At 51.0% G+C, this 27965-nt stretch overlaps 1 protein-coding gene across 1 annotated transcript in view; it reads right to left on the bottom strand.

The window, feature by feature from the left end:
• The window catches only part of CDH23 (cadherin related 23), a 224500-nt gene that overhangs the window by 70624 nt on the left and 125911 nt on the right, over positions 1-27965 (bottom strand). The window contains exons 12-17 of the mRNA XM_066554157.1: positions 20494-20643; positions 19579-19737; positions 2804-2868; positions 851-1088; positions 222-327; positions 10-137 (exon numbers count right to left, since the gene is read on the bottom strand). Coding sequence (XP_066410254.1) covers positions 10-137; positions 222-327; positions 851-1088; positions 2804-2868; positions 19579-19737; positions 20494-20643 — 846 coding nt within the window. The remainder of the gene's footprint in view (positions 1-9; positions 138-221; positions 328-850; positions 1089-2803; positions 2869-19578; positions 19738-20493; positions 20644-27965) is intronic.

A 27965-nucleotide genomic window follows, 5' to 3' on the forward strand; every position in this document is an offset into this window, starting at 1 on the left:
TGCACTTACAAACACCTCGATGGTGACGGGGACGGTGCTGTTGAGCGGCGGGTTGCCGGCATCCTTGGCCATCACCGTCAGGTAGATGACCCCGTTGGCCACCTGCTCGTAGTCCAGGGGGTGGTTCACGCTGATCACTGCAAAGATGCACAGTGGGGGGGTCAGGGCAGCAGGATGGGGCAGGCTTAAGGTGCCCCTGGGATGCCAGGACCAGCACCTACCTCCGTACCCTTCCGACACCGTGATGTCGAAGTAGTCGCGGAAGGCAGACGCCTGCACGATGCTGTAGGAGATCTGGTTGTTTGGAGGGGAGTCCTCATCAGATGCCTAGGGTGTGAACAGAGGGAACACATGGGCATGGGAGCTGTGCCAGGGAGAGATGAGGGGATGGGAGGTGCAGGCTGGAAAAGTGATGGAGGGAGCTGTGCCCATCAGGGGCCCTGAGGGGATCTGTAAATCATTCTCCTCTTGCCTGCTTCTCTCATGCAAGAAGGAAACTGGCTGTTGGGACCTGCTTTGGAAGGTGTCTGTTAAAGCCATCACAGGAACTGATCATTTTAATCTGACAGAGGGGGGGTTTGATTAGATATTAGGTAGAAATTCTCCCCTGTCAGGGTGGTGAGGCCTTGGCACAGAGAAGACGTGGCTGCCCCATCCCTGGAAGTGTCCAAGGCCAGGCTGAATGGGGCTTGGAGCAACCTGGTCCAGTGGAAGGTGCTCCTGGGCATGGCAGGGCGTTGGAACTGTCTGAGCTCTAGGCTCCCTTGCAACCCCAACCATCCTGTGATTCTAACCCACTCCCGTGTCCCTCCTGCCCGTCCCAAGCGGAGGAGCCACGGCAGTGCCTCACCCGGAGCCGGACCACCTGGCTGACAGAGGGCTCGTTCTCCCGCAGGGCCCCCAGGTAGGCCTCCTTCTGGAAGGTGGGGACGTTGTCATTGACGTCCAGGACGTTGATCCTGACGCGCCCCGTGGTCTCCTCCCCGCCGCCATCGCGGGCGATGACGGTCAGGGTGTAGCGCTGCGTGCTCTCAAAGTCCAGCCGAGCTGTCAGCACGATCACACCTGTGTCCTTGTCCAGGGAGAAGCTGGGGGCACAGCAAAGGAAGGGGAAAAAGCCTTGGTGACCACACACTGGAGAGATGTATCGCCGGCAGGGGGCTATTTACAGACCACAAATGGGACGGGGCTGCTGTGGAAGGTGCCTTGAACTGTTTTTATTTTCCAGCATCAGTCTCATTCCATGGTTATGACAATGGGAAGATGCCAGCAGCTCACATCCCAGGCAGCAGACCAAGAACTTAATGTGACAACTTACTTTAAAAGCTTCTTGACAAATCACACAAAGCAAAAGCACATTGACAGTAGTTCTATCCAACCACTATAAGCACACGTACCTTTGGTTAAAACAATGCTTGCTTATTTCAAATATAATACCTGCCTGTAAGCCTTAAAACACAACGCACAGAGCTCCATTATTAAGCTTTAACCTTCCTAATATCTTGCTAGATAAACTTTTCTGTAGCTTAGAGAGTTATTCTAGACAAGCGTTAATACACAGATCATTGTTCTATTTGTCCTCTCTTTTCTACAGTTTAAATAATTTTTTCTGCTGACCAATCTCATGGCTGCTGCTTAGCTCCAATCACAGTTCTGCTGTCTCTGGGGCCTGCATTTTGCAGCTTTCCCAAAACCCTCTGATTTTGTAGATTCCCACAAGATGGAGAGGCAGCAGCCTGGCAGAGTGAAGTTCGCGACTTTTTTCTGCGGGGTGTTAGGTTCCAGAGCACCTCCAAGAGCTCCACACAGCTGAGCAGTGAGCAACCCTCAGTGCTGCTCCACAGGCAGAGAAAAGGGGTGCAGAGGCCCCCAGATCCATTCTTCTGGGCAGCCCATGTGTTTTCCCCAACTTTCCACCACTGTTGGAACTCAGTGCATCCCTCTGGGTGTCCAGAGTTGCTGAGGACCCCACTGGGGGGCTCGGAGACCCTGGCACACAGCCCAGAACACCTGGGGATTTGATTTTGACCCCTAGAGCAAGTTGCCAGCTTTGTATGAGGACCTGAAAGTCACAGAGGTTTGGATAGTGTGATAACAAAATGATCACAGGGTGAAAATGTAGATTTTAGGATTTTTGGTATGGGGGTTATGGGGACAAGATGGAGGAACTTGGGCATGTCTAGCCTTTCTTCTTCTTGTTCTCCATTTTCTGCAGTGATGCTGGCACTTTGGGATTGGTTTAGAATAGAAGTGCACTGTCTAACATGGGTGATAGGTATTGGGAATTAAGTGTAAATATGTTATACGTAGTTTGTAGTATGAAAGGACAACACCGCCTCGGGGGCGGTCAGAGCGCCTGTGGCTGCCCTGCTGAGCAGATCTCAGCTGGGCAGAAAGAAAATTTTATAGATAAGAATTAATAAACAACCTCAAGAGCGAAAACTGAAGAGTCCAGACTCGTTCTTCAGTTGTGTGGGCCGAAGCAGAGACATCCTGCACATCTGGGGCAGCAATTATCAACAGCAACACGAGACACCACAGCTGTTGCTCCAGGGGTGACAACTCACTGTGAAACCATTTACTGCTCTCAAACAGTGCTGGTGGTGCCTGCAGGTCCCACCTTGGCAAAGCAATCAAACATGCTGAGCATCAGGCATGTGCTGAGCTCACACCTCTGGGAGACAGCACACACTGGGGATCATAGGGCATCTCACAGGTAGGACATAACCAGTGCCTTTAATTGCACTGTGGGATTAGAAGAGGATTTTGGGGGGTCAAACTCCTGCCAGTCAGTCCCACTCACCGGTCAGGGTCATCGCTGAAGAAATAACTGACTTTCCCATAAGTGCCCACATCGTTGTCAGTTGCCTGGAAAACATGAAATGTAATTAATAAATGAAGGTATTTATGGAAATGCTGCATTGGACACACCTCTGCAGAGCTGGTGTGCTGCCATGTATCCCTCAAGAGCTGCAGGGCAGGGGCTGTTTGCACTCCCCTGCTCATCCCTGACTCCCAGCCTGCTCTAGCTAAGAGCCCTCCATCAACATCACTCCCAACACCTTTGTCAGTGGGAAACGCTACACCTACTCACTTTCCCTGACACACCAAGCTAACCTGGGAAGCACACCTGAAATAAAAGTCCCCATGGATAATTCCTGAGGGCCACCCTTCCTGTCCTCACTGGGACTCTGCAGCCTCAGCTCATATCCTTCCCTGTGCATTCTAGAGCTGTGTTGGGCTTGCTGGGCCTGGTTTTTCGTAGCAGGGAGCCACAGAGATGAGAAGCTGCTGAGAGAAGCTGCTGGAAGCTTCCACCATGTCCAGCAGAGGCAATCCCTGATGGCTCTGAAGATGGACATGCTGCCGGCCAAGGCTGGGCCAATTAGAGATGATGGTAACACCTCTGTGATGACAAATTTTAGAAGAAAAGCAGCTGGATGAGGCTGGGCTCCAGTGGAAGACCCAGTGGAGAGAAGGGCCCTGCTCCCAGGCTGGAGCAGCCTGCCCTTGGAGGACTGCACCCCATGGAAGAGTGACCCATGTCCCAGCAGTTTTGGGGTGATGTGTGTCCCTGGGAGGGTCTCAGGTTGCAGCAGGTGTGGTAGAGGTGCTGCTCAGGAGATTTGGACCCATGCTGGGGAAGTTCACAGAGAACTCCCATGGGAGGGACCCCATGGTCTCACAGGGGAAGGACTCCTCTGCCTGGGCCAAGCAGAAGAAAACCTCGAGTGATGAACTGCCCCAAACCCCCACACCCTGTCCCTGCACTGTCAGTGGGAAGGAGGGAAGAAAAGGTGTTTTTTAAGGGCTTATTTTACTTCTCATTATCCTCCTGTGATTTTCTTAATAATAAACTCACTTAGTACCTGCCCTTGGAGTGTTTTCTCCCAGTCCTTAACTCATGAACCCTTTGTTAATTTTATTTTTCTCTCCTCTGCCCAGCTGTGGCAGGGGAAGGTGAATGAGTGGCTTTTGTGGGTGCCAGTGTCAAACCATGACAAGAGTAGAGGAATAAAAACCTATTGCACTCCAGAATGGCCCCCCAGGTTAAAATACAGATCTGCAAAAGCAAGGAATAGTGATTTTGGTCTTGCTTTCCACAAGGACAGACCTTCTGGGGGTGCAATCTGCTGCATTCCCACGGATGGAGTGGCTTGGGATGCATCTACTCCACGGCAGCTGCTGGAGCTGGAGCAGGCTGGTCACGGCTAAATGACCAGCACCTTCTGGGGAAGGTGTTCACAACTCACTGTGTCAGCTCTGGATGAGCAAAGCAAGATTTATTTGTGTTTCAAAGTCTTTGCTCTAATGAATACATAAAATATGCATGAGTGGCAGCAGGAAAAATGAGCAGAAAATTTTATTTTTAGGTGAGGAAAGCGGAATGCAATCCCCAAAATATCCTTTTTCTCCCCCAGTATATTTTCTAAATTGAGTCCTGTCTGGATTACTTAGAGACCAACAGGTCTGTGAGGAAGCAGGGTCAAAGACACATTTTATGTCCAGATACCAGAAAACGGCTGTATTTTAGGAGTGGCATGGAACACAGCCTGTTCCTGAAACCTTCCTGATTTATCCATGGCCTTGATTACCCTTGGCAGCAGAGCAGGAGCTTGAGCACAGCTTTACCCCCATGTGCTGCTCCCCTGCCACACCACGGGCTGACAGAGAGCAAAAGGCAGGAAAACCAGACAGGATTATTTAAGTTTTCCTCCCCAAACACTTTCCCAGGCTGAGAAGTGAACTCCTGCTGCTTGGTGCCAGCTGAAGGGTGCTCTGGAGGATCCAGCCTTCCAGACCTACTGATTCTGCTGATTTTCCTCTCCACTGCTGTGATGCGATTTCCTTTCTGTGGGTATTGGAATTGTGCTGGGTAAAACGGAACAAATCTGTGGAAATCTGCCTGGAGAGATGCCCAGAGAGCACTCCTGGGGGACAGGCCCCTCTGGGATCCACCTTCCCTCCCAGAGGACATCCATGGAGGTGCTCCATCCCAGGCAGAGCGTGGCAACTCTTCCATATGGAAACACTTGGGGAGAAGGGGGGGTCACCCCACCATCTTCCTACACCAGCATCCTTCAGCCAAGCCATTCTGGTGTTAATCCCCATCCTAACACCTGCCCCCAGCCCCTTTTTTGCGTCTCTCTCCCCAAAATCCTTGAGCTTTTCCAGCACACTCAGCACTGCCAGCCCTCAACCTCCAGCCAGGATTTTTTCCTATCCCTTACTTCTGTGCCCACAACTGCTGTGAATCCCTCAGTTCCATTCATTCCTAAGTGGCAGAACCCAGAGAAGCATTTTCCATGCACCTGGATGGGCTGGTGATGAGATAATGATTTACAGGGGGTCTGACAGTCCCAGAAAGCACGGGCAAAACAAATTCCCTTCATTTGGCCCCATACAATTGCACTCCTAAGTGCTTATTGCAGTGACAGACAACACTGGGAAAAGTGTAATTTTCTTCTGACGAGGGAAAAAAAAAAAAAAGAAAAGATAGGGAAGGAGGAAGGTTAAAAGAAGGTTAGCAAGGAGGGAATGGGAGCCCTGGGGAGAGGGGAGCCAGGAGGGTGGTTGGACCACAAGCTGTGATGACATCAAAAGTGCCAGTGAGGCAAAAAGCCCCTCTGCTGAGGAGCCAGGAGGATGGGCAGCCTGACTCTGCCCCATCCACCACCTCAGCAGCCAGGCTAATTAATGTCCCTGATTTACACCGGGGAGGTGGAAGGTGAGGCTGCCTGGATGGCTTTCCTGGCAACTGAACATCGTGGAGATAATGCTGGGCAATGGAGCAGGTTAGTTGAGCGTGACAGGGAACATGCTAAAAAAAAAGCCAAACCACGCACACTCAGCATATTTAATTTGGGATCTTCACCTGTTTCTGCATTACCAAGCTTTTTCCCCTCTAAGGGTAAAAAAGGATGCTCAGCTGCTCAAGCCCCTGGGGAGGCAACACACACTCCCTTTGAGGGCTGTGAGGGAGCACACGCCTGCAGAACACCCCAAATCCCACCGAGCTGTCAGCAATCCCAGGGTGCCAGCTGTTTTCCTGTGGCTTTTCCCAGTCACTGACTCGTTTTCCCCCCCAGCATGCAAGCATCCATCCCCACAGCCTGGGGAGGAAAGGCATCTGGCTGGAAGTTTCTCGGGGTTCCACCTGGAGAAGCAATCAAATGGCTTTTACGGCTCTCCTCTCCTGCCCGGAATATTAAAGCAGGATTTGCCCACTGGAGCCTGCAAAAGGGCAGGAGGAAAACGCAGGTCCACATCTGTACTTTTATGAGCTGTCACCAGCACAGACCATTTCTAAAAAAAAAAAATCCCACATTTGTGCAGCTAAACTCTGGGAGAGTGGCAAGAAGAGGGAGCCCGGATAACCCAAAGGATTAATTTACTGAGCTGCAGCGTGGTGTGAGCACCCGGCACACAAATCACACAAAAATATCACACAAAAATACCCATGGCCTGGCTCTCTGTCCATCTGCATCCCCCAAGCACAAATATTTGGGATGTCTCCTTTTGTCCCACCGAGGGCCATCACATCCACCCTTCCCAGCCACGGGCCAGGCCAGCAGAGCAGGAGACAAAAGCGAGGAGCTGGTTCTGCTCTCGCGGGCAAATCTGCAGGAAAGGGCATGTCGTCCAATTTGTTCAGGAAACAATAGCAATGTTTGACATGTCATCAGGATTGATGGAGCAGAAATTTACATGGGAGAATTCAGTTTTAAACAGCTCCACCGGAGCTTCACCCGGTAATGGTTTAGACATTCATCATCCGCCAGACCCACTCAACGACTCCTTAAACTGCCGGAGATTAACTCTGCTCACAGCAGCTCCAGGGAGCACGGCAGGAGGAGCCAGCACGGGCTGGAAGAACCAAGAAGAGCCTTCGAGGTGGCTCAGATCCCCCATGGAGCCCCTGGGATGGCAGTCCTCCTCCTCCCAAAACTGTCAGACAGGCATGAGCAGCTGGAAGTTGGTTGAGCAGAGTTAGAATGATGATCAGGGCTGCCATGGCTGAAGAGCCAAAGCTCCCCTATGGAGCCCCTGGGATGGCAGTCCTTCTCCCAAAACTGTCAAGACAGGGATGAGCAGCTGGAAGTTGGTTGAGCAGAGTGCGTTGGAATGATGATCAGGGCTGCCATGGCTGAAGAGCCAAAGCTCCCCTATGGAGCCCCTGGGATGGCAGTCCTTCTCCTCCCCAAGACTGTCAGACAGGGATGAGCAGCTGGAAGTTGGTGGCAGGGGGGCAGAGCACATTGGAATGATGATCAGGGCTGCCATGGCTGAAGAGCCAAACCCTTCCCACCTTTCCCACTGGAGCAGGTCCCAGCTCTGTTTGTTCTCCTTCGCCCTCTTTGTTTTCCCTCCCTCACATGCACAAAGCAGGAAATAAAAATTGATGGGGAACAAATTGCTTTGGCCAGGAGCTCTCTGCTTAAAAGAGTTGTGGCAGGAAAGCAATTACAGGACGTCAAAAAGCTGTCAGGCTGCTGGAGTGACCGGGCAGAGCCTCGTCCCTGCCTGCTCCAGCAAGGTGCCTGTGGCTTGGGAAAGCAAACAGAAGGAGGATTCCCATCTGCTTCCTAGTTGTTTTTTTTTTTGTTGTTGTTTTCTAGGAAAGATGTAGTTGCTGCTTGGGGCTGACTGGGCAGCCACGGGCTGCTCAGACTGTGGTACAGGAATTCCAGGGTGGGAAGCCATGCCCTGGCAGCCGACTGATCTTTGGAGCCACCAAAACCTGCATGTATAAAGCAGGCAGCCATCCAAACATCCCTTCCTCAAGGCAACCTCAGGTCCCAGGGGAATAACAGCTACCTGCTGGTAGCCACTGGGATTGGGATTTGATTTGTGATTCGGAGGAGACAAATGTGAAGGGCCAAGGGCTTTTGTGAGATGCAATCACCGGGCTGCGAAAGCTGAATGGAAAACCAATGGAAAACCTACTTAAAGTTATTATGGAATGACTTCAGTGGGGAAACAGCTCTTTTGTCAGCATTGCCTGGCCCGGCCGTGCTCTCTCCCAGGCTTTTACAGAGAGGCTGCCCGGTGGGAGGTGGCAATCAGAGCTGGTGGCTGCCTGGCTCTGGAGCCCAGTGGCTCCAGTGATTAGCTGGGAAGGAGGGAGTGGGGAATCAAGGCAATGCTGGGCTGCCACTGCTCCCCCAGCAGCTCCAAGGCCTGCCCAGGGCCAGCAGCTCAATCGGCGCTAATGATCCCGGAGGGCTGCGCTGAACCTGCCTAGGGGGGGACAAATAGCCAATCAACCCCCCTGGGAATGGCAGAGCTATTCCCCACCTCTTCTGCCAGCCACCAGGGAAAACAAGAGCTTTCCTGATTGTGTTTTATAACAGCAGCCCCTGCAACATCAGCTCCACACAGGCGAGGTTAACACTTGCCTGGGCAGCCGTGATTTAGCGGGCAGTGATTTACTGGAATGGCTGGAGACTGGGCTTTAAAGCACCAGGTGACAGAAGATGGCCAAAAAGTGAGATAAACAGCCTCTTCCAGCCTGGGTTTTCACTGGTGACACCCAAGACCATTTAAATGTCCATGGGTTTTACTGGAGCTGGGTGCAAGTTCTCCACTAATGAACCACATTGATTTCATATTCGCCTGTTGTCCACCTAAATGGCAAGTGGCACATCTCAGCGATTAAATAACCCCACAATTGCCTGGCCTGACATCTCAATCACCTCACTGTTGGGTCTCTGATGAATTTTACAGCCCAGCAAAATGGAAGAAATTAAGGTCAAAGTCTGGTGGAAGAAATATAAATTCTCAACGATCACTAAAGTGTTTGCAAGGGCTCTGGGAAGCCGATCACGCCACCACCATCTGCAACTGCATCTCACCCAGGTGAGAGCCCAGCAGGCACTGGGGGGATAAAAACAAAGGAGGAGGGATGGGCTGAACAGGTCCTTGCCATGAGATGGACATGAACATGTTGCATCCCAGCCTGGAGAAAGAGAATGGCAAAACCCAACTGATTTGTGCATGTAATGGTTCCCAAACTCCCAGTTCAGGAGAATCACCCTCCTCTTCACACACCAACCTCAGCAGCACCAGGGGCAGCTCAAGGTTGTCTGCCCACTCTCTGTGTCACAGTGTCCCTCAGCCAACAGTAGCCCCTGGGTGCTGATTCCCATGGGAGCCTTTTGCTTGAGAAATCACAGCCTTGGATGCTTTGGGAGACACTGAGGGCAGCTTTGAAATCAGATTAAAATCCCAGGAGTGTTGGCTCCACAGGAACTTTGTGGGTGTAAAAGCATGAGGAGTCTGGGAGAGGATGTATCAAGGTGAAGACAGTGATGGCCCTAAAGGGACTGCTGAGAAGGAGGTGTGAGGCCAGGGTGTTCACGTGGCAAAGAGCATCACCTTGGGAAAGCTTCTCCCAAGAACTCTCAGCCACATCCTAAATCACCAGGCAAAGCCAGCAGCAAAGGAAAACCACCCAACCCCATCTCCTACTGGGAACAGTGGGAGGCATGGGGGGAATCCTGCTGCCTGGTTGTGCAATTTGCACAGGAGCAGGGCTGCATTTGCTCCCTGATTTTCTTCCACTCTCACAGGCTGAATTGTTGGGTTTTTTCCTTTTTTTTTTTTCGGTTGCACAGGGGGAAGGGGCCAAGCTGTGATTTTGTTTTGTTTTCCCACCCCTGCTCTACTGCTCTAGCTGTGCATTTTTCCTGACAGCTCCATCAGGACAGGGAGAGGCTGCACAAGCTGCAATAAGTGTGTGTGTCTCTCTCTCTCTCTCCCCTCATCTCTCGGGCTGTCATGATTCCTATTCCACCCCATTTCAGTCTCACGGATTGATATTTAGATTAAAGAGATAAACACAGCCAAAGAGCACTGGGCCCTGACAGAAAGACGAGGACTTCAGATCTGTCAATCATGCCTGGTAACTCCCTCCTCCCCTTCCCTTTATTTACAGAGCTGGCTTGATAAGAATATTTAATGGGAACAAGGAGTGCAAGCATATTTTTATACTTGTAAAAACCCAAGGAGCACGCAGGAAGAAGCCAAGCCATTCATGTTTAACTTTCCAGGCAATTTGGAATCATCTGCTTTGATTATTTAACTCTTTACTGTTTCTTGTGTTTGCAGTTTCCCTCTCCTCTTGCAGATAAAGGATTCAATTTTCTTTTAAGCGGCAGGGAAATTGGAAGAGATTTTGTTCTGTTTAAGCACAGCTGGAGATGGAGCACTGGGGAGGGGGGGGATTGAGAACAACAAGATCAATTAAGATGCTGACAGGGAGGGAGAGCTGTGTGGGCCACAGGTGGGGAGAAGGGCTGGAGGAAAGGACAAAGCCCAGGCTCGGAGGACATCAGAAACGTCCAGCTGGGAGCTCTCCAGCCCCCATGAGCTGCTGCTGAGCCATGCTTTCATATTCCCACCAGTGCCCTCTGCATGCCCTCCTGCTTTCTTAGATCCTCTCCACACATCTGAGCCTCTGCAACACCCAGCTTGCCCCGGACATTTGGCTGGCAGTCCCCAGTTACCACCACCCTGTCCATTCCTCCTCTGCAGCTAGGACTTTCCAAAACATTTTCCATCCACATAAAGCAGAAGGAAAGGTGGAGGCTGGGCTGCGACCCCTCCCAGTATTTCCCCACCCTGTACTTCCATAATCCATGTGGGAAGGTAGAGGAGGTGCAAGGCACTCCTAAGGTAGGTGGGGCAGGTGACTCCCTGCAGAGCAGGACACAAACTCAACCCCCTGAGCAAAATGTAGAGTTGAAAAAGGCTGAGAAGGCCTGTGCTGGCCTCATGGTGACAGCCCTGCTGACCACCTCTGGTCCTAATGCTGGGAGAGCACCCCAGGTGCCACCAAAGGGACAGGGGATGGGTTATCCCACCCTGATTCCCCATGGAAGACCCCTGCATGCCTTTTTACCCATCCACTGATTTGCAAGGTATTTCCCCACCTCACTCCCTGCCTTCAACTGCTGTGTCCTGATTCCATGTGATTCCATGCAACCTTCCCAAAATTGGGAGCAGAGTTGGTTTTCTCTTGAGGCTGGTCCTCAAGTCACCATCACCACGTGGGAGAGAAGCAGAGCTCAGGGTGAGCTCCTCACCCACCAGCACCTCAGAGCTGCAGCCTCCTCTACTCCCCAACTGTTTCTGCCCCCCTGAATTTATTTATTCTTCAAGAAAAAGGGGAAAGAAAAGCTTTGGAGATCACCAAGAAACAAGAAACAGCAGGAGCTCCACAGGTGTTGGGGGACAGAGAGTGCCCTTGGCAACAGGGATGGTGGAAATTGGACTTTTCTGTCCAATTACACAAAACCACCCAAACCCATGGAGAAGAAGGTGAAGAAGAATGTTGGGGAAGATGAAAGAGGAAAGCCTTATAAATATGATTGCCTGGCAAAAGATTTTGAGAATATGGAAACTATAAGCAAGATTGAAATGAAGGCAAGCTTTGAGATACCTCAGTTATTGAACAATGGGAAAACAATGGTGTGGCCACTGAAGGTAATCCCCTTTTGATGAAACAACACCCTCTGCTTGCAGACAGGCCCAAGGGTCAGAGCAGACCCTGCTAGCTTAACAGAAGGGGTCCAAAGAGGAGTTTTTAGGGTTTAAAATGTAGCACAGTATGGTAATGTAATGATTCTTATAGGCTGTATGTAAATGCTCTAGGATTTGTATATTGTACTAGATTGGTTAGTGAGAATTAGAATATTCAACACAGAAGATGATTTATTGTATTGTAACGGGAACTTCGCTCTCTTAGCTCTTGCCTCTTACCCTGTTTATTCTCTTACCCCTTTTACTCTCTTACTCTCTCACCCTCTCATCCTCTCTGCCCCTCTCTTCTCTCAGTCCTGCTCTGAGCTGTGCCTGGCAGCTCCCAGCAGGGCCCTGCCCCCAGGCCCTTTGCAATAAACCCCAAGCTCCTGACCTGGCTGCAGAGATCTCTCATCTCCGTCCATCCCGACCATCCTACCCCCAACGCTCCTACAGAAGAAGGACCAGCCTCTGCCCTAAAACCTCCATCTGGCTTTACATGGCCCTTGGTCACAGGGATGGCGGGAGGCAGGGTGGGGTGAGTCCTGAAGGGAACCAGAAGAACCCCAAAGGCTTGCAAAACCTCATTCCACCCACATCAGGGCTTGGGGTGGGACAAACCCAGAGGGATGCAGCTCTCTAGGCATCCCACAGTGGCTCTGGGATGGCTGCAAAACAGCGAGGTGGGACATGGGAGCCCCGTGAGGGGATGCAGGAGCCCACAGACCATGGCACCATCCCTGCCAAACTCAAGGGCTGATGGCTGATTGGGAAAGTGATTTGCATCCTAAATAGCTGTTTATTGATGTCTGCAACTCTCCTTGCCAGGGTGGGGAAAGTACATTATCGCTTTCTTGTTGACTGGCGTTTACAGCTGGCTGGAAAGGAGGGGAAAAAAATCAGGCCGGGATTGATTTCCCCATCCCCAACAGGAGGCCAAAGAGAGATGGAGGCAGCAGAAGAAAACTGACAGCTGGGTGGTAAAGGAGAGGAACTTTGCCAACCAAATTAAAGGTTGATTTAATGAGGAGAGTAATGGAAGGTTAATTAGCACATTTACTTCATTAGGTTCCTACTAACAAGGCTTCTCCCGAGGAAGTGCAGTGGCAGGGAGGGGGAAGATGAGAATCCAGGTGAATGGATCTGCTGGGGATGATGTTCAGGGAGGGACAACCCATGGAGGGCAGGAGAAAGGGACTGCTCCTATGTGAATGAATGTGAACCCATATGTGTGTAGATATATATATTGAATGCACACCCACATATAGGCTAATATTTATATATATTACCAAAAACACGGGGACACCATCTCCTCTGTAAAATAATCTAAAAATTTTAATTCAGATTTCATTAAAAACCAGGGGAAGTAGTGGGGTTTTTTACACACAAGACTGCCTTAGAGATTCAGGTCATCAAGCCCCGAGGAAACACGGTGCTTATTTTACCTGCCACATATCACAAGATACAGAGAATCATTCCTGTGCTGGAATCAATTCCTGCTGGTTGAATTGGGCACCACAGTTTATAAACTGAGGTCTGCTGGAGATGCTGACACTGTTTCTGAGGGTCTCCAAAAGCTAAGTGTGGAAAGCCCACCAGCAGCTTGCCCAAAAGTATTGTGTGTGTGTGTGTTTGTATGTGTGTGTGTATATTTAAAGCTCTGAAAAGTCCCCACATCCATTTCAGACTTCCTGAGGGTGGTTGTCATCAGGATAAACCCAGCCCCACCCCAGGCCAGAGGTGTTTCAGGGCAAGGAGGACACCAAGGCAAGGCAGGGCATGTAACCTGGGATCTGGGAGGAGGATATCTGAGGATATCCCACAGAGAAGGAAGTCATGAACTCAGCAAGGATTTGGGACAAATAGCTACACAGAGACCATCCCAGAGAGGTGCTGATGTGGTTTCCAAAGCGTGGCTCATTGATCTGATCCATGCCTGACCTGGCTGGCGCCAGGAAGAGCTGGCAGGAGAGGATCAGGAACAGCAGGGGCTAATGCCTGCTGGGAGATGCTTGTGTGGGGCTTGGAGGAGGGCAAGGGGGCAATTCATTCCCTGCAAGCCCCTCCATGCCTCTCTGTCCTGGACTTTTCTGTCCAATTACACAAAACCACCCAAACCCATGGAGAAGAAGGTGAAGAAGAAGAAGCAGCCTCCGCCCTAAAACCTTCATTTTGCTTTATAGATATTACTGTATTCTAAACCCTTAAACTCTAAGTTTTCCACCATGTGATATAACACACTTCTATTCAAACTCCACACCCACAATCCCAGTTCTGTCATTCCATTTTGGAAGCTTCTCCACAGCCTCAGATCAAATGCAGTGTTCTCCTGGGGGTCAGTGCCTGGCAGCACATAAAATCTGACATTCCCAGCACCCAGGGCTCCAGCAGGAGAGCAGGAAGGGGGTCAGCAGCAGCCCCCCAGCTCTCTGCTCCTTGGCAGCCAGCTGATGGAGCCCACAGCCACTGATCCCAGCCTGTGCAGCCAAGCCAGACCGGGGCAAATAAAGCAGAGAGGAGGGATCACAGAGCTAGGATTACTTTCCACACTTCCCTGGAGAACCATTTTTCTCCAGACACTTCAAGGCAAATCAAACGCATTGTTGTGTTAAAAACAAGTTACTCTTGGTTTGTTTGGGCTTTAATGATTTTGGTTATCAGAGCTTTTCAGGAGGACTTTGCTGTGCAGATCTGTGGAGTACGAGGAGCTTAAGGAGATCTCCCGCCCCTTAATTCCTGCCTCCTGCTGGGTCCTCTTAGCCCCCTTCCCCATTCTCCAGGTCTAGCAAATCCATCAGCAACTGGAGCACAGCTCTGGGAGGCCCCTGGCAGCTGCTGGCAAAGCAGCAGTGTCCAAAGGCAGGTTTGGAGGGGCACTGTGCTCTCTGCTCTGCAGCTCTGCAGTGAGGCAGGACCCCGAGATGCCACAGGCTTGGTGTGACACAGGCTCCCACTTTCCCTGAGCTTTCCCAGCCAAGCACCACCCCAGGGACAGGAGAGGATGCTGGCCTGAACTGCCCCCTTCTCTCCCTGATGGAAAGAGCTCACTGGAAGCTGGGCTGGGTGTTGGTGACCTCAGAAGCAAGGCCATGTTTATGTAGCTTCTTCCAGCCAAAAAAACCTTGCCAGCTGAAAGCTTCCTCCTGCTCTCCCCCTGGCCAGGCTGCAGAAGAGTTCCTCAGGGGAGCTCCAGCAGAATGAGCCCAGGGAGCTGCTTCCAGACCCTCCACAGCTTCCAGATCCTCCACTGCTCCCAAACCCTCCACTGCTCCCAGACCCTCCACTGCTTCCAGACCCTCCACTGCTTCCAGACCCTCCACTGCTCCCAGACCCTCCACTGCTTCCAGACCCTCCACTGCTCCCAAACCCTCCACTGCTCCCAGACCCTCCACTGCTCCCAGACCCTCCACTGCTTCCAAACCCTCCATGCCAGGGAGAGGAAGGAGCAGAGACCTGGGCAGCTCTGTCTGATGCCAGACCAGCATCATTCCCCCTCACAGCCATTGGGCATGGAACTCCCAGCCTTCCCTTTCTTTTCCTGCCCCAGCTGAGGTGCTAAAGGAGGGCTTGGGAAGCAGTGGCACAACTCCCAGCTGCTGGAAATGATGCTGGAGCAGGATGGACAGTAACAGGCTTCTCCTGCCTCTGCACTCAAGCACCTAAGGACTGGCAGAAGGTGTCCCTGCCCACAGCAGTGGAGTTGGAATTAAATGAGCTTTAAGGTCCCTGCCAACCTAAAACATTCTATCACTCTGATCATGGCTCCAGCTGGGCACATTCACCCCCCAGCATGGTCCATCCCCAGAGTTTCCCATCCCATTCACCCCCCCAGCATGGTCCATCCCCAGAGTTTCCCATCCTATTCACCCCCCCAGCATGGTCCATCCCCAAAGTTTCCCATCCCATTCACCCTCCCAGCATGGTCCATCCCCAGAGTTTCCCATCCCAGAGCCCCACACCCTCTGCCCCGAGCCAGAGCAGGCACCACACCTCACCACACCTCTCCAGGGTCTCCATCCTTCCAGCCTGCTCCTACCAGGAAAGCCAGCACCCATCAAACCACTGGCCACCAGGCAGGTAGGACCTGGTGGGGGTGTCAGAGCCCCAGTTAATTCAGGGTGCAGTGTATGTTCCCTCTGTCTCGTTCCTGGAAGGCATGAAGTTATACTGGCTGCCTCCTTGCTCAAGAAGTGTGAAATTCTTTCCCTGACCTTTTCTGTTATGTTATTAAAAGGCTTCATGGCCAGTTGTTTCAGAAAAAAAAAAATTGTATTTCAATATCTGCTGGTACTGGGGCAGAACTCGTCCATCTCTTCAGGATGAGCTCTGCTCACGTCCCTGCTTTGCTCCTGCTTCACAAAAGGTTTTTGCTGCTGTGTGGGACCTCCAAGCCTTTCCAGCCTGCTTTTTCGTGGCACAGCAGGGTAGGGAAAAAATGAAGTTTGCATTGAGAGAGGCCTCTAACAACTGCAGAGCCCTGGACAGGCTGCTTGTCCTTCAGTGGTCACAGATGTGCAATGGACATGTAACTCCAAAGAGCCACGATTTATGTGGCCTGGAAGATTTGGCTGGAGTAAGGAGCCCTCCACACTGCAAAACTAGGAATCTGTGGCCTAAGGGGCTTATCACATGTGTAAAGAGTCATGGAATCATTCAGGCTGGAAATGGCCTCTGAGATCATTGAGTCCAACCATGAACCCAGCACTGCCAAGCTCATCACACACCCACAACCAATATTTATGTGGTTTTTGGACACTTCCAAGGATGGTGACTCCACCCCTTCCCTGGGCAGCCTGTTCCAATGCCTGACCACCCTTCTCACTGAAGAAACTTCTAATGTCCAATGTAAATCTCCCCTGGCACAACTTGAGGCTGGTTCCTCCTGTCCTGTCACTGGTTAACTGGGAACAGAACTCAACCCCACCTGGCTGCACCCTCCTGTCAGGAGCTGTGCAGAGCCAGAAGAGCCCCTCTGAGCCTCCTTTTCTCCAGGCTGGGCCCTTTTCCCAGCTCCCTCAGCTTGTCCTCATGCCCCAAGAGCATGGAAGCAGGAGAGAAAGCTGCCTTTGGGCACATTGTGTGCTCCCTGTACAGGGCAGGAGCTGCTCCCATGGAGCCTGGCCTCTCCAGATGTTCTTGTGCAAGCAAATGACCACCTAAGCCTAAACAATAAATGCCTTTCAGGCACAGAATTAAACAGATGGATGGATGGACAGGGAGATGGAGGGAATGCTAAGCAGAGAGCAAACAAAATCTTAGAGGTTGGACAAGGTTGTGCTGTGCTAGGGAAGTGGCTGAGGACTGACCAGGAATTCAAGGATCTGATCCCACTCCTCCCTGGGCAAAGGGAAGGAGGCAGGGAGCAGAGAGCAGGCAGCAGCTCTGGGTCCCTGCTGGCTGCCTGCACTTGGGGTTGTTTTACAGTTGATTTATAGGTGTAACAGGCAATGTTTCTCTGCTGTCACTGACATGAGGAGCTGAAGTGCTGTAGAAACAAACGGCCATTTGTCACAGCAAATGAAGTCTACTTGCTCTTTCCTTCTGCCTTTCCCTTTCAGCTGGCCACGCTGAGGGCAGCCTGGAGAGGGTGGCATTGAGGAGAGCCTTTCCCCTCCTTTCCTAGCCACAGCCAAGGTGGGACAGCCAGGATGCACTCACTGGAAGATGGGCAAACAGCCCAGGGGTTTTTGGGCTGCTGGGAGCAACTTATCCTCCTTCCCCAGAACGCTGGGCTGGGCAGAAGATCAGCGACCTCCCCTTGCCTCAGCTCCCGTGGTTTTAGCCGCTTGTCTCCCTGCCAGGAAGGTGCTGCAGGCACTGCTCTGTCCTGCCAGCTGTGCCTGGCCATCTCCAGCAGCAGCTGGCACGAAGCCTCCTGCCACCCTTCAGCAACCACTCACCCAGCCCACGCACTCCCCTCTTCATCCCTGCTCATCCATTTCCTTGACCTCACAAGCCACCTCATTTATTTTTAGCACCCTGGACCCCACTGTCTCTCCAAACTCAGACTTTTTTGCACAAAGGAACACAAAAAGAGAGGAGCCAACAGAAGACCCCCTTCATGAGGATGTCATCCAGCAGCCACCAAAGAAGTGGACATGCCACGTGGCTGGCCAGGCTTTCTCCAAAACCCCATTTCTAATCTGTCACAGGCATCTTTTAACCCTTTCCTTAGGATTTTTCCTCCTGAGAAGCTGAGAGGCCTCAGGAACAAAATGTAACCAATGGTTATCTGCTGCTGTGGAATGCAACAGGTGCATCTGGGATTGGTCTCATGTGGTTGTTTCTAATTAATGGCCAATCACAGTCAGCTGGCTCAGACTCTCTGTCCAAGCCACAAGCCTTTGTTATCATTCTTTCTTTTTCTATTCTTAGGTAGCCTTGTGATGAAATCCTTTCTTCTATTCTTTTAGTATAGTTTTAATGTAATATAGATCATAAAATAATAAATCAAGCCTTCTGAAACATGGAGTCAGATCCTTGTCTCTTCCCTCATCCTCAGACCCCTGTAAACACCCTCACACCAACCCTTATGTGTGAATACCCAGGAATATTCCTGAGCAAGTGGAAAAGAAGGAAGAAAAGGAGAGGAGGGATTTATTAGCAAGGAAAGCAGGCTTTTTGTCTGCAGCACGTGGGACAGGTGGAGAGATGGGCAGCGACCAGAGGGCTGCAGCTCAAAGGCAAGCGGCCACAGCAGGAGGAGCTGGTACTTTATGAGGGTTGTTAAAAGTTTGGGATCAGCTGGGAGGGCAATTTGGATTTCAGTGCTAATTGCATCCATTCTGATTTACCATAGAAGATTCAACTCCTGGCATTTTGCATTCGCTCTGAAATGCTGGCATAGCTGGAAGTTAGCTGGGGAAAGAGGAGACGCAGTAACAATCTCATTGTTTAGTGTCTGACGGCCTGACTAGCTAAACATCTGCTTGAAATATTAATAACTGTCAGATGGGAACAGCTCGGGGGCTCTATACAGTTTCACACCATCTGTTTGTAAAGTAAACACACTTACACACAGGCACATGCACCCCACTCTTTTGTCCGGGCTTTTATCCTCTGAGTGGGCATTCCTGCATGGATGGGAGACCAGGGGCTGTGCCTAGGGAGAGCAGGGGGACAAGGAGGGGGCAGGAGGGCAGCTGGAGCAAATGCATTGGGGAGGGAACCAGGCAAACTTATTCATGACTAATGACAGCAGCAGTAGCACACCCAAAATGTAGCAGAGGGTTTGCTGCTCCCTCCTGTGATATTCCCCATCCCAGAGGAGCTTTGATGCCTTTTCAATGGTATTTCAGCACAGGGTTTTGTTGTGGTTCTTGCACCAGGAAATGTGTCTTCTCCATGAGGATTCCAACCAACCCACAGAAGAGGAAATGAGCCCCATGGAAATGCCCCCTGCTATCACCACACCTCTGCCTGCCTCTGTTCTGCTGCCAGCCATGTAATACCATGCTCTGCTAAACAGAGCCATTCCTCCTTTTCCATCCTTCACCCTTTTAACGGTGTGACCAACCCTGGTTTGGTTGAGGAAGATGATGGTTCCAAAGAGGGCAGTGAGAAAAGCTACACCAGGGGTACCATGACCACTTGGGTCGGTGTCTGCAGATGAAATGCAGTGCATTTCTCTCTTTGAATTCCTGGTGTGGGCAGCAAACACACACACACCTTCCAGAGGACAGGAAAGGTCAGGACATCTGCTCCAAAAGCCCATGAGAAGTCAACACCCCACCAACCTTCCAACTTCTGGGGTAAATAAAGTGAAGAGGAGGGATCACGGAGCTAAGATTACTTTCCATACTCCCTGGAGAAACATTTTTCTCCAGACACTTCAAGGCAAATCAAATGCATTGTTGTGTTAAAAACGAGTTACTCTTGGTTTGTTTGGGCTTTAGTGATTTTGGCTTCAGGAGGACTTCAGGTTTCCCAGCAGGTGAACCCCACCACCAGCATCTCCTGATGCTCCCTTCCTGGCTTAGCCCTTGGTGAGGGACACCACAAAGCCAGCACAGGTGCCAGGGACTCGGCAGAGGGAGCTGGGATGCTCCTACTCACGTGGACCTGGAGGACAGTGGTGCCCACGGTGGTGTTCTCCAGGAGGCTGACGTTGTAGAGGGCCTTGCTGAACACAGGCCGGTTGTCGTTCTCGTTGATCAGGTTGATTTTCACCCGCGCAAAGCCGACATGGTCAGGAACGCTCTCGTTTGCGAAGAGCTGGGCAAAACAGCAGGGCAAGGTTGGAGATGATGGGAAGCTTGGGAGAGTTACCCATCCTTTAGTGGAGTAAACAATGCTCTCCTCAGCTCCCTCACCAGCTGAGCCAGCTCAAGCCAAACCACCAACAGAGCTGGGCCAGGAGGATGGGGAGGGTTTTGGCGCCTGATAGGTGCTCTTAAAACAAAGTTTTATGCTCTATAAAGCTTTTATGGCCCTGCTCTGCTTAAGCTCTTGCAGCTGAGCCTTTGGATGTTGGAAAGAGAAAGTGCGGAGCAAATCTCTTCCCCGCGTCCTTCTTTATTATAATTTCCGATTTTTTGGCTGTTTTGTAGAGCTCTACTGTTTCACAGTGGGGATTGTGATAGAATGGTTGGGGTTGGGAGGAACCCTTAAAGGCCACCAAGTCCAACCTCCTGCCACGGGCAGGAATATCTTCCACTAGACCAGGCTGCTCAGAGCCCTATCCAATTTGACCCTGAATTTCCAGCAATGGGACATCCACTTCTCTGGGTATCTTGTTCCAGTGTTTCACCACCCCCATGAAAAAAACCTCCCTTATACCTAATTTAAATCAACCATCAAAAGCCATCCCCCCTTATCCTTATGGCAACAGTCCCTACTGAAATATTTGCTCCATCTTTCTCCTAGGCTCTCTTCAAGTACTGGACAAGAGAGAGGAAGATGCTGAATGGTCATTTTTAGGTCATGCTGGAAACTGTGGCTGTCCCACAGAGCCCAGGGGTGCAGCCTTACCGAAAATTCATAGCGGGGAATGGTCTCAAAGTCCAGTGGCACTGCCACGCGCACACGGATGTCCGCCTTCCCCTGGATGGAGGTGGGTGAGATGATGAAGTGGTTGGAGTTGTTGCCCACCAGGTAAACCTCAAAAATGCTGTTGGGTCCCTGGGAAAGGAAAGAGCAAAGTTGGTGTTTTGTTTCCAAAATCCAGGTGCACATGGGGGGAGTGGGAATGCGCCCCTGGGATGAGCCCGTGCAGCACACAGAGGGAAAGTTCCTTTTGCTGGCTGAAGGTGCACACACCACACAGGGGGTCACACACTGGGATTTCACTGCCTCAGGATGGGAGCACAGCCTGGGTGCCTCTCCCATGCAGAAGGCTTTTCCCAGTAAGGCAGCTCAAACTGGGAACTGGGAAAACTCCTCCTCTCCCAAGATCCAGCCAGCAAAGCAGCGAGGCCACCTACCTACTGATGCTTTCAGAGCCTTGCTCTGAGCACAGCCCCCTTCCCAGAGCACAGCCCAGAGAGCACATGAAAAGCAAGCTCAGAAGCTGCCAGAGATGAATTTCCAATTTTCCCTGAATGACCTCCCTCCTATCAGAAAAAGTGGCCAATTAAATGCACGAAGGGGCACTAATAGCAAAAGCTGCCTAAGTGTGACCGCTGCGAGCGGGTGACACGAGCAGAATCTCTGCCTTGCCCTGCTCCTTGCACACCTCCAATCCATGGAGCTGAGGGTGCACTGAGCAGATCCCAGGGGAGCCCCACAGCAGGAGCAAACCCTGAGGACACCCACAGAACCACATAAGGGCACCCAGTGCCTCAGGAGCCCAGCAGTGCTCTGCTGGTGGACAGTGGGAGCATCTCAGGGTAGATTAGAACCTTCCATGAGCTGTTTTAGTGCTGAATGAGGACGTGAGGGATGCTCCCAACACCCCAGACACACCCCTGGGAGGGAGGGAGCAGAGGATACAGAGAATGGCAGAAGGAAGCATTACTTCCCAAGCTATTTTGTGCCCTACCCTCAGGATGTCAGTTTACAACAAATGGCCATTTCCCACTTCCCACCAATGACAAAAAGCTACTCCATTGAGGAATTTCTGCCCATCTCTGCTGAGGAGCCCTCAGGATCCCTCCCAGGGCCTGCACCCTCCCTGCAGTACACGAGAGCACCTTTTGTGGCAGCGAGATGCGAGGGATTTTCTTGGAAGCCAGAGAAGAGTGAATTTGTTGGAGGCACGAGATAAAAGTTGAAACATCAAAAGAAATCCAAGTATTTGCAGGAAGAGAGCCAGGTGGATTAATTCCCCTCTAGATGGGGAAGGAGATCAGCTCCAGATACCCACTATCCCTGATTAGCAGCCCCTCCAGTGCCTCAGTCTCCCCATGTGAGGTCTGGAGAAGGGGGATGCAGCTGCCTCTGGGGAGGGCTGCTGTGAGTTACCATTTATATATTTATTCAGCTATTTATTTTTTTGCCTGGGCCCCCATGCTGTTTTCCTTGCTCCTGGTTCCCAGAGCTTGCGAGCCCCCTGCGGATGCCTGAAAGCACATCTGAATATTCAAATTGTTATCAGCTGCCCAGCAGAAGGGCCTGGCTAAGCCAGGCTCACAGCAAGGACTCCCCACTCCAGAGGAAGCCACAGGGAGCTGCTTACATTTCCCTCACCCCTTCCTACCTGCTCCTGCCACCCAGAGCAAACAACAGATTTGAAACGTGGTTGGGAAGAGGAAAAACAAGCGCTGCATCCCCGGGCTCTCAAAGGTCCTGGTGTGCAGTGATCACAGCCTGCATCATCCCTTTGCAGTGCCAAGGGTGAGGATGAGGATGTTATCAGTGACCTGTTTGTGTGCTCATTCCCCTCTCCATCCCCTAACCTCCCAGCTCCTGCACGGCTCGAGTTTTTCCCCACCACTGCAAGCAAACTGAGCCCCTTGCCTTCCTTTAGAGCCACAAATTAAGGAGCAGCCTGCCAAAGCTCAGCAACCCTCCCACAATAAACCTGTCTCCCTCTGAAACAAATGGACCCATAAAAAGCAGGTTTTGGAAGGAGGGAAGTTTGCTATCACCCAACGCCGGGATGCGGCCTCACGTTTTCCAGCTCCTCTCATCCCATGCCAGCACTCGGGGCTTGCCCTTGCTGTGGCTCAAGGCTGCTGCCCACTGCCTCCTTCCTGGCATTCAAATCTCTCAGGCAGCACCACAACTGAGGGAAATTTCGTGTTGATTCAGCTCAAAGGCAACTGGAGCTGCAGTTGTGTGTAATTATGGCTTTGCTCTCCGCGGAGTGCGTAACCAGAGCTGCCACATCAACCTCACACCCAAACCCTGCTTCCAAAACAGCCACCCCTGGCTGATCAGACAGCATTTTTGGACAATTTGTGACAGGCTTGGTTGGCAGCCTGAAATCCCCTCTGAAATTCCAGGGGGAGAGCCCAGGGCACAGGCAGGAGCCTGGCAGGCAAGGGCAGGAGCTCAGGTGTGAGATGGCAGCAGGTGGGTCCAGCTGCCACCCCACAGATCTGAAACTTCAGGTGGGACCTGCTCATGCACCTGCTGTGAATCATGGACAAAAATCTGCTCTCCCAGCTTGCAATCCACACTCACGTGGCAGAGTTCAGGAAACCCCTGCTCCCACCAGGAGGCTGGGGCAGCCACATCAGCTGTTTCAGCTGGGGCTGAGGATGATCATTGTTTTTATTCACCCACTATCACCTGCTGGCTTCATCCATCACTAATGCTCCCACTCAGCTCCTTCCTTGTGGCAGCACACCCAGAAATGCTTCAGGAATGATTCCACCTTCCAGCAGTCACAGCAAATGTTTAGCATCACTTACCAATGGCTACACAAGAAAACAAAGTAAAAAATAAAATAAACCAAATCCCTAGACAAGCAGACAACCCTTCCTCAACAGCACCATTCCCTGAGGTGCATGGGGAGGTTGATTTCCTGCAATTATTTTCAGCACAAAGTGAACTACGCTTGGGAAAAGCAGCCTGGGAATCCTCAGTTTTGTCCTTTTCACGCTGCCTCAGTTCAGATTTGCCTTTGGGGCCCTCAGTGCAATTTGCTTTTCCAAAATGGAGAGCCCTGCCTTCCTGAAGCACAAAATCCAGTGCAACTCCAGCTTTCCTCCCAGTCACTTTCCAGGCACTTTCTGGGCTATTACCGGCTACAAGCTACGGAGGATTTAATATCCTTCATTCTGAATTCATTCAAATTCTGTTTGTATTCTAATCCAAAGAAAGGAAAGAGCTGTGAGTTCTGGAGTGGAGGTGAAGGAAGGGGAAAGAAGAAGTTGGGGGTTTTTTGAAAGCAATTAGTGCCTTTTTGTAGGGCTTGGATAACTTAGGCCTGGCTCTAGTGAGTCAGACACAAATGGTGCTTAGTCCCTCCTCTGAAAACACAAGGCATGAAGGGGGTTATTCCCTGCGCCCATCTCAAAGCATTTAACTCAGAACAGCCTCTCTGGGTGTTGCCTGCCTCTCTCCCACTGCCCAGCCAGCTTGGGATCCCAGCACCCCTCTCCTACCCTGTGCCAATAATCCTTTTGAGAACTCACTGGGCATTGACACTTGTCCCCTGTGTCCCTAAGGAACTCACTGGGCTGGCAGGCAATGCAGGATGCCTGGAGCAAAATGCTCCCCAATCCTTCTGATCCCCCTCCCCAGGCTAGCAGCCCTATTCTCCCATCTTTTTGTCCCTCCTAAGTGTCAGCCCTTGCCTACTCCCTCCCTCCTGGAGGAGTTTTCTCCTTCCCTGCTCTCCCCAGGTTATCTGCTGAATTCCACACACGCCTGCACAGACGGGGATCAATCCGAGGCTGCCTCGCCTTCAGCTTATCTCTGCTCCAAATGATTGATTTTCCCTCTTTAAGGGTAATTTGCTGGTGAATTCCATGTATTGCAAAAACCCCTGTGAAATCTAATTCAGCCCGACTGGCAGCTGGCACTTTTGGGAGAGAATACTCGTGTGCCGTCAATTCCCCTTTACAGTTTCTTGCCATGTAGATCATATTTATAGTGCTTGTGCCTGTCATATGCATATATATGCTCTGCATGAATCATATATTGCCACCTGCACACTCATGGGCACACAGGATATCCTGGTGGGGGTCTCTGGTGAAGCTCTGTGCAACAAAGAGAGCGTTTTCCCATGGCCCAGATTTTCCTTATTTAAAATTCCCCATTTACCTTCCTTGATATGCTTATTTTAGACAATTGTTTCAAAATGATTTTAAAATGTCAGGCCATGATGGGGGTGCTTCAGACAGCTTCTGCCCTTTTCTTCCTCTTCACTCAACCATGTAGAGCTGGTTTTCCTGGCATGGCCTGGCAGAGCAAGCTGCTGCTCCCCTTAACAGGAATCCATGGATCTCAGAGCCATAGGAAATGGGGGATGCCCCAAAGAATGCCCTGCTCCTTTTCCTGGATGGCCAAACCCTTGCCTTCTCCCTGTGATACAGCATCAAGCCACCAGCATATCCAAAAAGGACACCCCTGTCTCCCAAATCCGCATCCATGTCTCCCAGATCAGCATCCATGTCTCCCAAATCAGCATCCATGTCTCCCAAATTCCAGCTCAGCAGCAGATGAGCCCTCTGAATTAACACCAACCTGTCCCAGAGCTCAGGGTTCTTGTTCTCAACCCAGAAACAAACCTTGCTGTAAGAGCAGATAAGTTAGTGCCTTAATCTTCTGCCTCACATACAGGATTTATTCCCCTTGCTGAACCACCACAATGTGAATGAGGAGACCCCAACCACAGCCTGGGGGTGTCCAGTTGAGTGCAGGCTCAGCCTGAACACTGGGAAACCTCAATGGATTTTCCTAAGCAGCTCTTGAATGGCTTGGGAAAGCTGTTCAAGGGTCTGCTCTCTCTCTGGCAGGGAGAGAAGCTCAGCTGCACAGCAGATAGTGCTATTTTCTTGGCTCATAGAACCCCAGACTGGTTTGGGTTGGAAGGGATCATAAAGCTCAGCTCATTCCAGCCCCATGCTCTGGGCAGGGACACCTTCCACAAGACAGGTTGCTCAAGAAGGCTGAATCAAAAACCCTGTGCAAACCCTGTGTACTCATTTCCCTTTCAGTAAATCCTGGAGAATGCAGAAAGGAAAAGCAGCACACCTGGCTGAACACCTCTTGGCTGCACCCCAAATCCGTGTGTGGGGCCACCTCAGCTCAGCTCAGTTGCCTCCTCTTGAGGAGCTCCCCACCCCACCTGACAGCTCCTCCTGCAGCAAGACCATGGCCTCACTTGGGGGGTGAAATCTGGGAGTTTGCAGGGGCTGGGCTCTGAGGAAGGGCTTCTCCTTGGAGAAGCTCGCTTGGGAACCTTGTCTGAGAGGTTAATGCCAGCTGAGCTGCAGAAAGGCACTTACAGCACAGAGGGAAAGCCAGGCATAGGCTTTCAAGTGAGGTCTTGTGTGCCTCAGAAATGCATTTTTAAGTGCTTTGCTGAATGGTTTAATCTGACTCCTTCCAAAAGCCATCATTTCAGTTTGTGCAAAACACACCAGAAGAAAGAAAGGCCAAAAACCCCATGGTTAAAAAAGGCTGTGTGGGCCTGGCTTTGAAAAGCCTTGTTTAACAGCCTTGGCAGCCCACACGGTGTGTGTTGAAGGCCAGACCCATGTGACAGCCCTTTCCCCAGCTCCACAAAGGCACAATGACAGGAAGGCTCCCCAAAAAACCACCCAGACCCACAGGACCTCTGCACAGGGCAGAGTCCAGGCTGCTCCCTCAACCAGCTGGAGGGCTAAAGGAGCAATGCCTGAATTTTCCAGAGGGGCCAGACCCTCAGGGGCTCAGGAAATAAAGCAATCTGCCAAGGGAATCTCCCAGGACTCTGACATAAGGTGGGAGGCAGGAGACAGACTCGAGCAAAGTGATCTTCACAAAGACTCCGGTTTTGATTTCCCGTGTCTCAACCCATCTGCTCTCATTTATTTCTCTCTCTGCTTTCCCTGGAGATGTGTACAACTCTCTTCTGGTTTCCCTGTGCCCCTTACACAGATGAGTCGTGGCATCTCCAGCATGAAGCCAGTGCTGCCAGAACAGCTTCTGTCAGCCACGTCCTCAGTCCCATCCCTGCCTGAAGTTCTTGGTCCTTGCCAATGCATCCCTCCACGCCTGCACCCACAGAGAGAAGAGAGAGCCTGGTGCCACCTCAGCCACCTCGAATCCAGATGGTTTGTAAACCCCTCATAGCTCTCACAGGACACTTGAGCATCCAAAATATCTCTGCCAGGCAACTACATAACCTTTCTGTAGTTTTTTCACTGAAACTTGGTGGGTCTTCAGGGCTCCACAAATATTTCTCTGGGAAGCAGTGCTGCCTGCAGGTGCAGTCCTACTTCTATCTCACACACATCTTTTTCATAAGCTGGGCATCTTTTCCCATTTTTTCCCCCCAAAGTGCTACCTTGACAGTTAACCCAGTTGCAAGCATCCATGAGAGGAAATAAGGGAGATCCATCCCAGGATAATGCAGGAAAAAAAAGTAACCAATTGCTTGTAACTTTCCTCCCTCCAGATATTCCAAGAATCAGCTCTCCTCTGCTTCTTATCAGTGAAAATAATGCCACGGTCAAAGCAATCTGTGTTAATATGATGGTCTCTGAAGACGTGTACAGTAAAACTCCTTCAGACTCCCTTAGCACAAGAGATCCTCTCTCAGCAGTTTTGAAAATCTCAGCTAATTCTTTTGGGGAAATCTCAGGAAGTGAAAGAAATACATCAAAAGAACAGCATGTATTTTTTGCTGGTGCGATGGGGAAGGCAAGGCTATTTTTTATTCTCCCATTTTAAAATTAGCAAGGCTGAAAAGTGAATTCTTGAATGGGAGTCACTCCAGTAAAATGAGCTTTTAACCAGAAATAATGACAGATCCTTCATCCTGGTGGCACAAACAGAAGTGTTACAATGCCCTTCAAGAATGGATCTGCTGACATCTCTCAGCAAGCACGACAGCAGCTCTATTCAGAAACTATCCTAAGCATCTGTCATATCCATATCTTCTTTATTAGCAATTGACATTTTCAAGAAAAAACAGTCTCTTTATCTGCTTAATAGCTCATCTGCACCTCTTCAGGCTGAACTCATAACTCCTGCATGGTGACATCATGTCACCAGTAAGTTATTAGTTCTGTGTCATAATCACTTCAGATGGAAAAAAATGGGATTTCTGGGTGGCTTGACGAGACGGGGTGAGCTCCACCCAGGGCTGGGGAATAGCAAATCCATCTTCTCAGCCAGAAAAGGCAACTTAAAGATGCACATTTTAACTGACCCACCAGGATCTTGGGGGCTGGGGGCAGGGGGAATGTTTTGTTTCCCATTACCTGAAGCATCAGGAAAACACCCTGATGATGCTTTGCCATGATGCTGGATGAAGCCCTGAGCCACTTGCTCTAGTGGAGGCTGTCCCTGCCCCTGGCAGGGGGGTTGGAAGGAGCTGATTTTTCAGGTCCCTTCCAACCCAA

Source organism: Molothrus aeneus, chromosome 8, assembly GCF_037042795.1.
Source record: "Molothrus aeneus isolate 106 chromosome 8, BPBGC_Maene_1.0, whole genome shotgun sequence".
Classification (NCBI taxonomy): Eukaryota; Metazoa; Chordata; class Aves; order Passeriformes; family Icteridae; genus Molothrus; species Molothrus aeneus.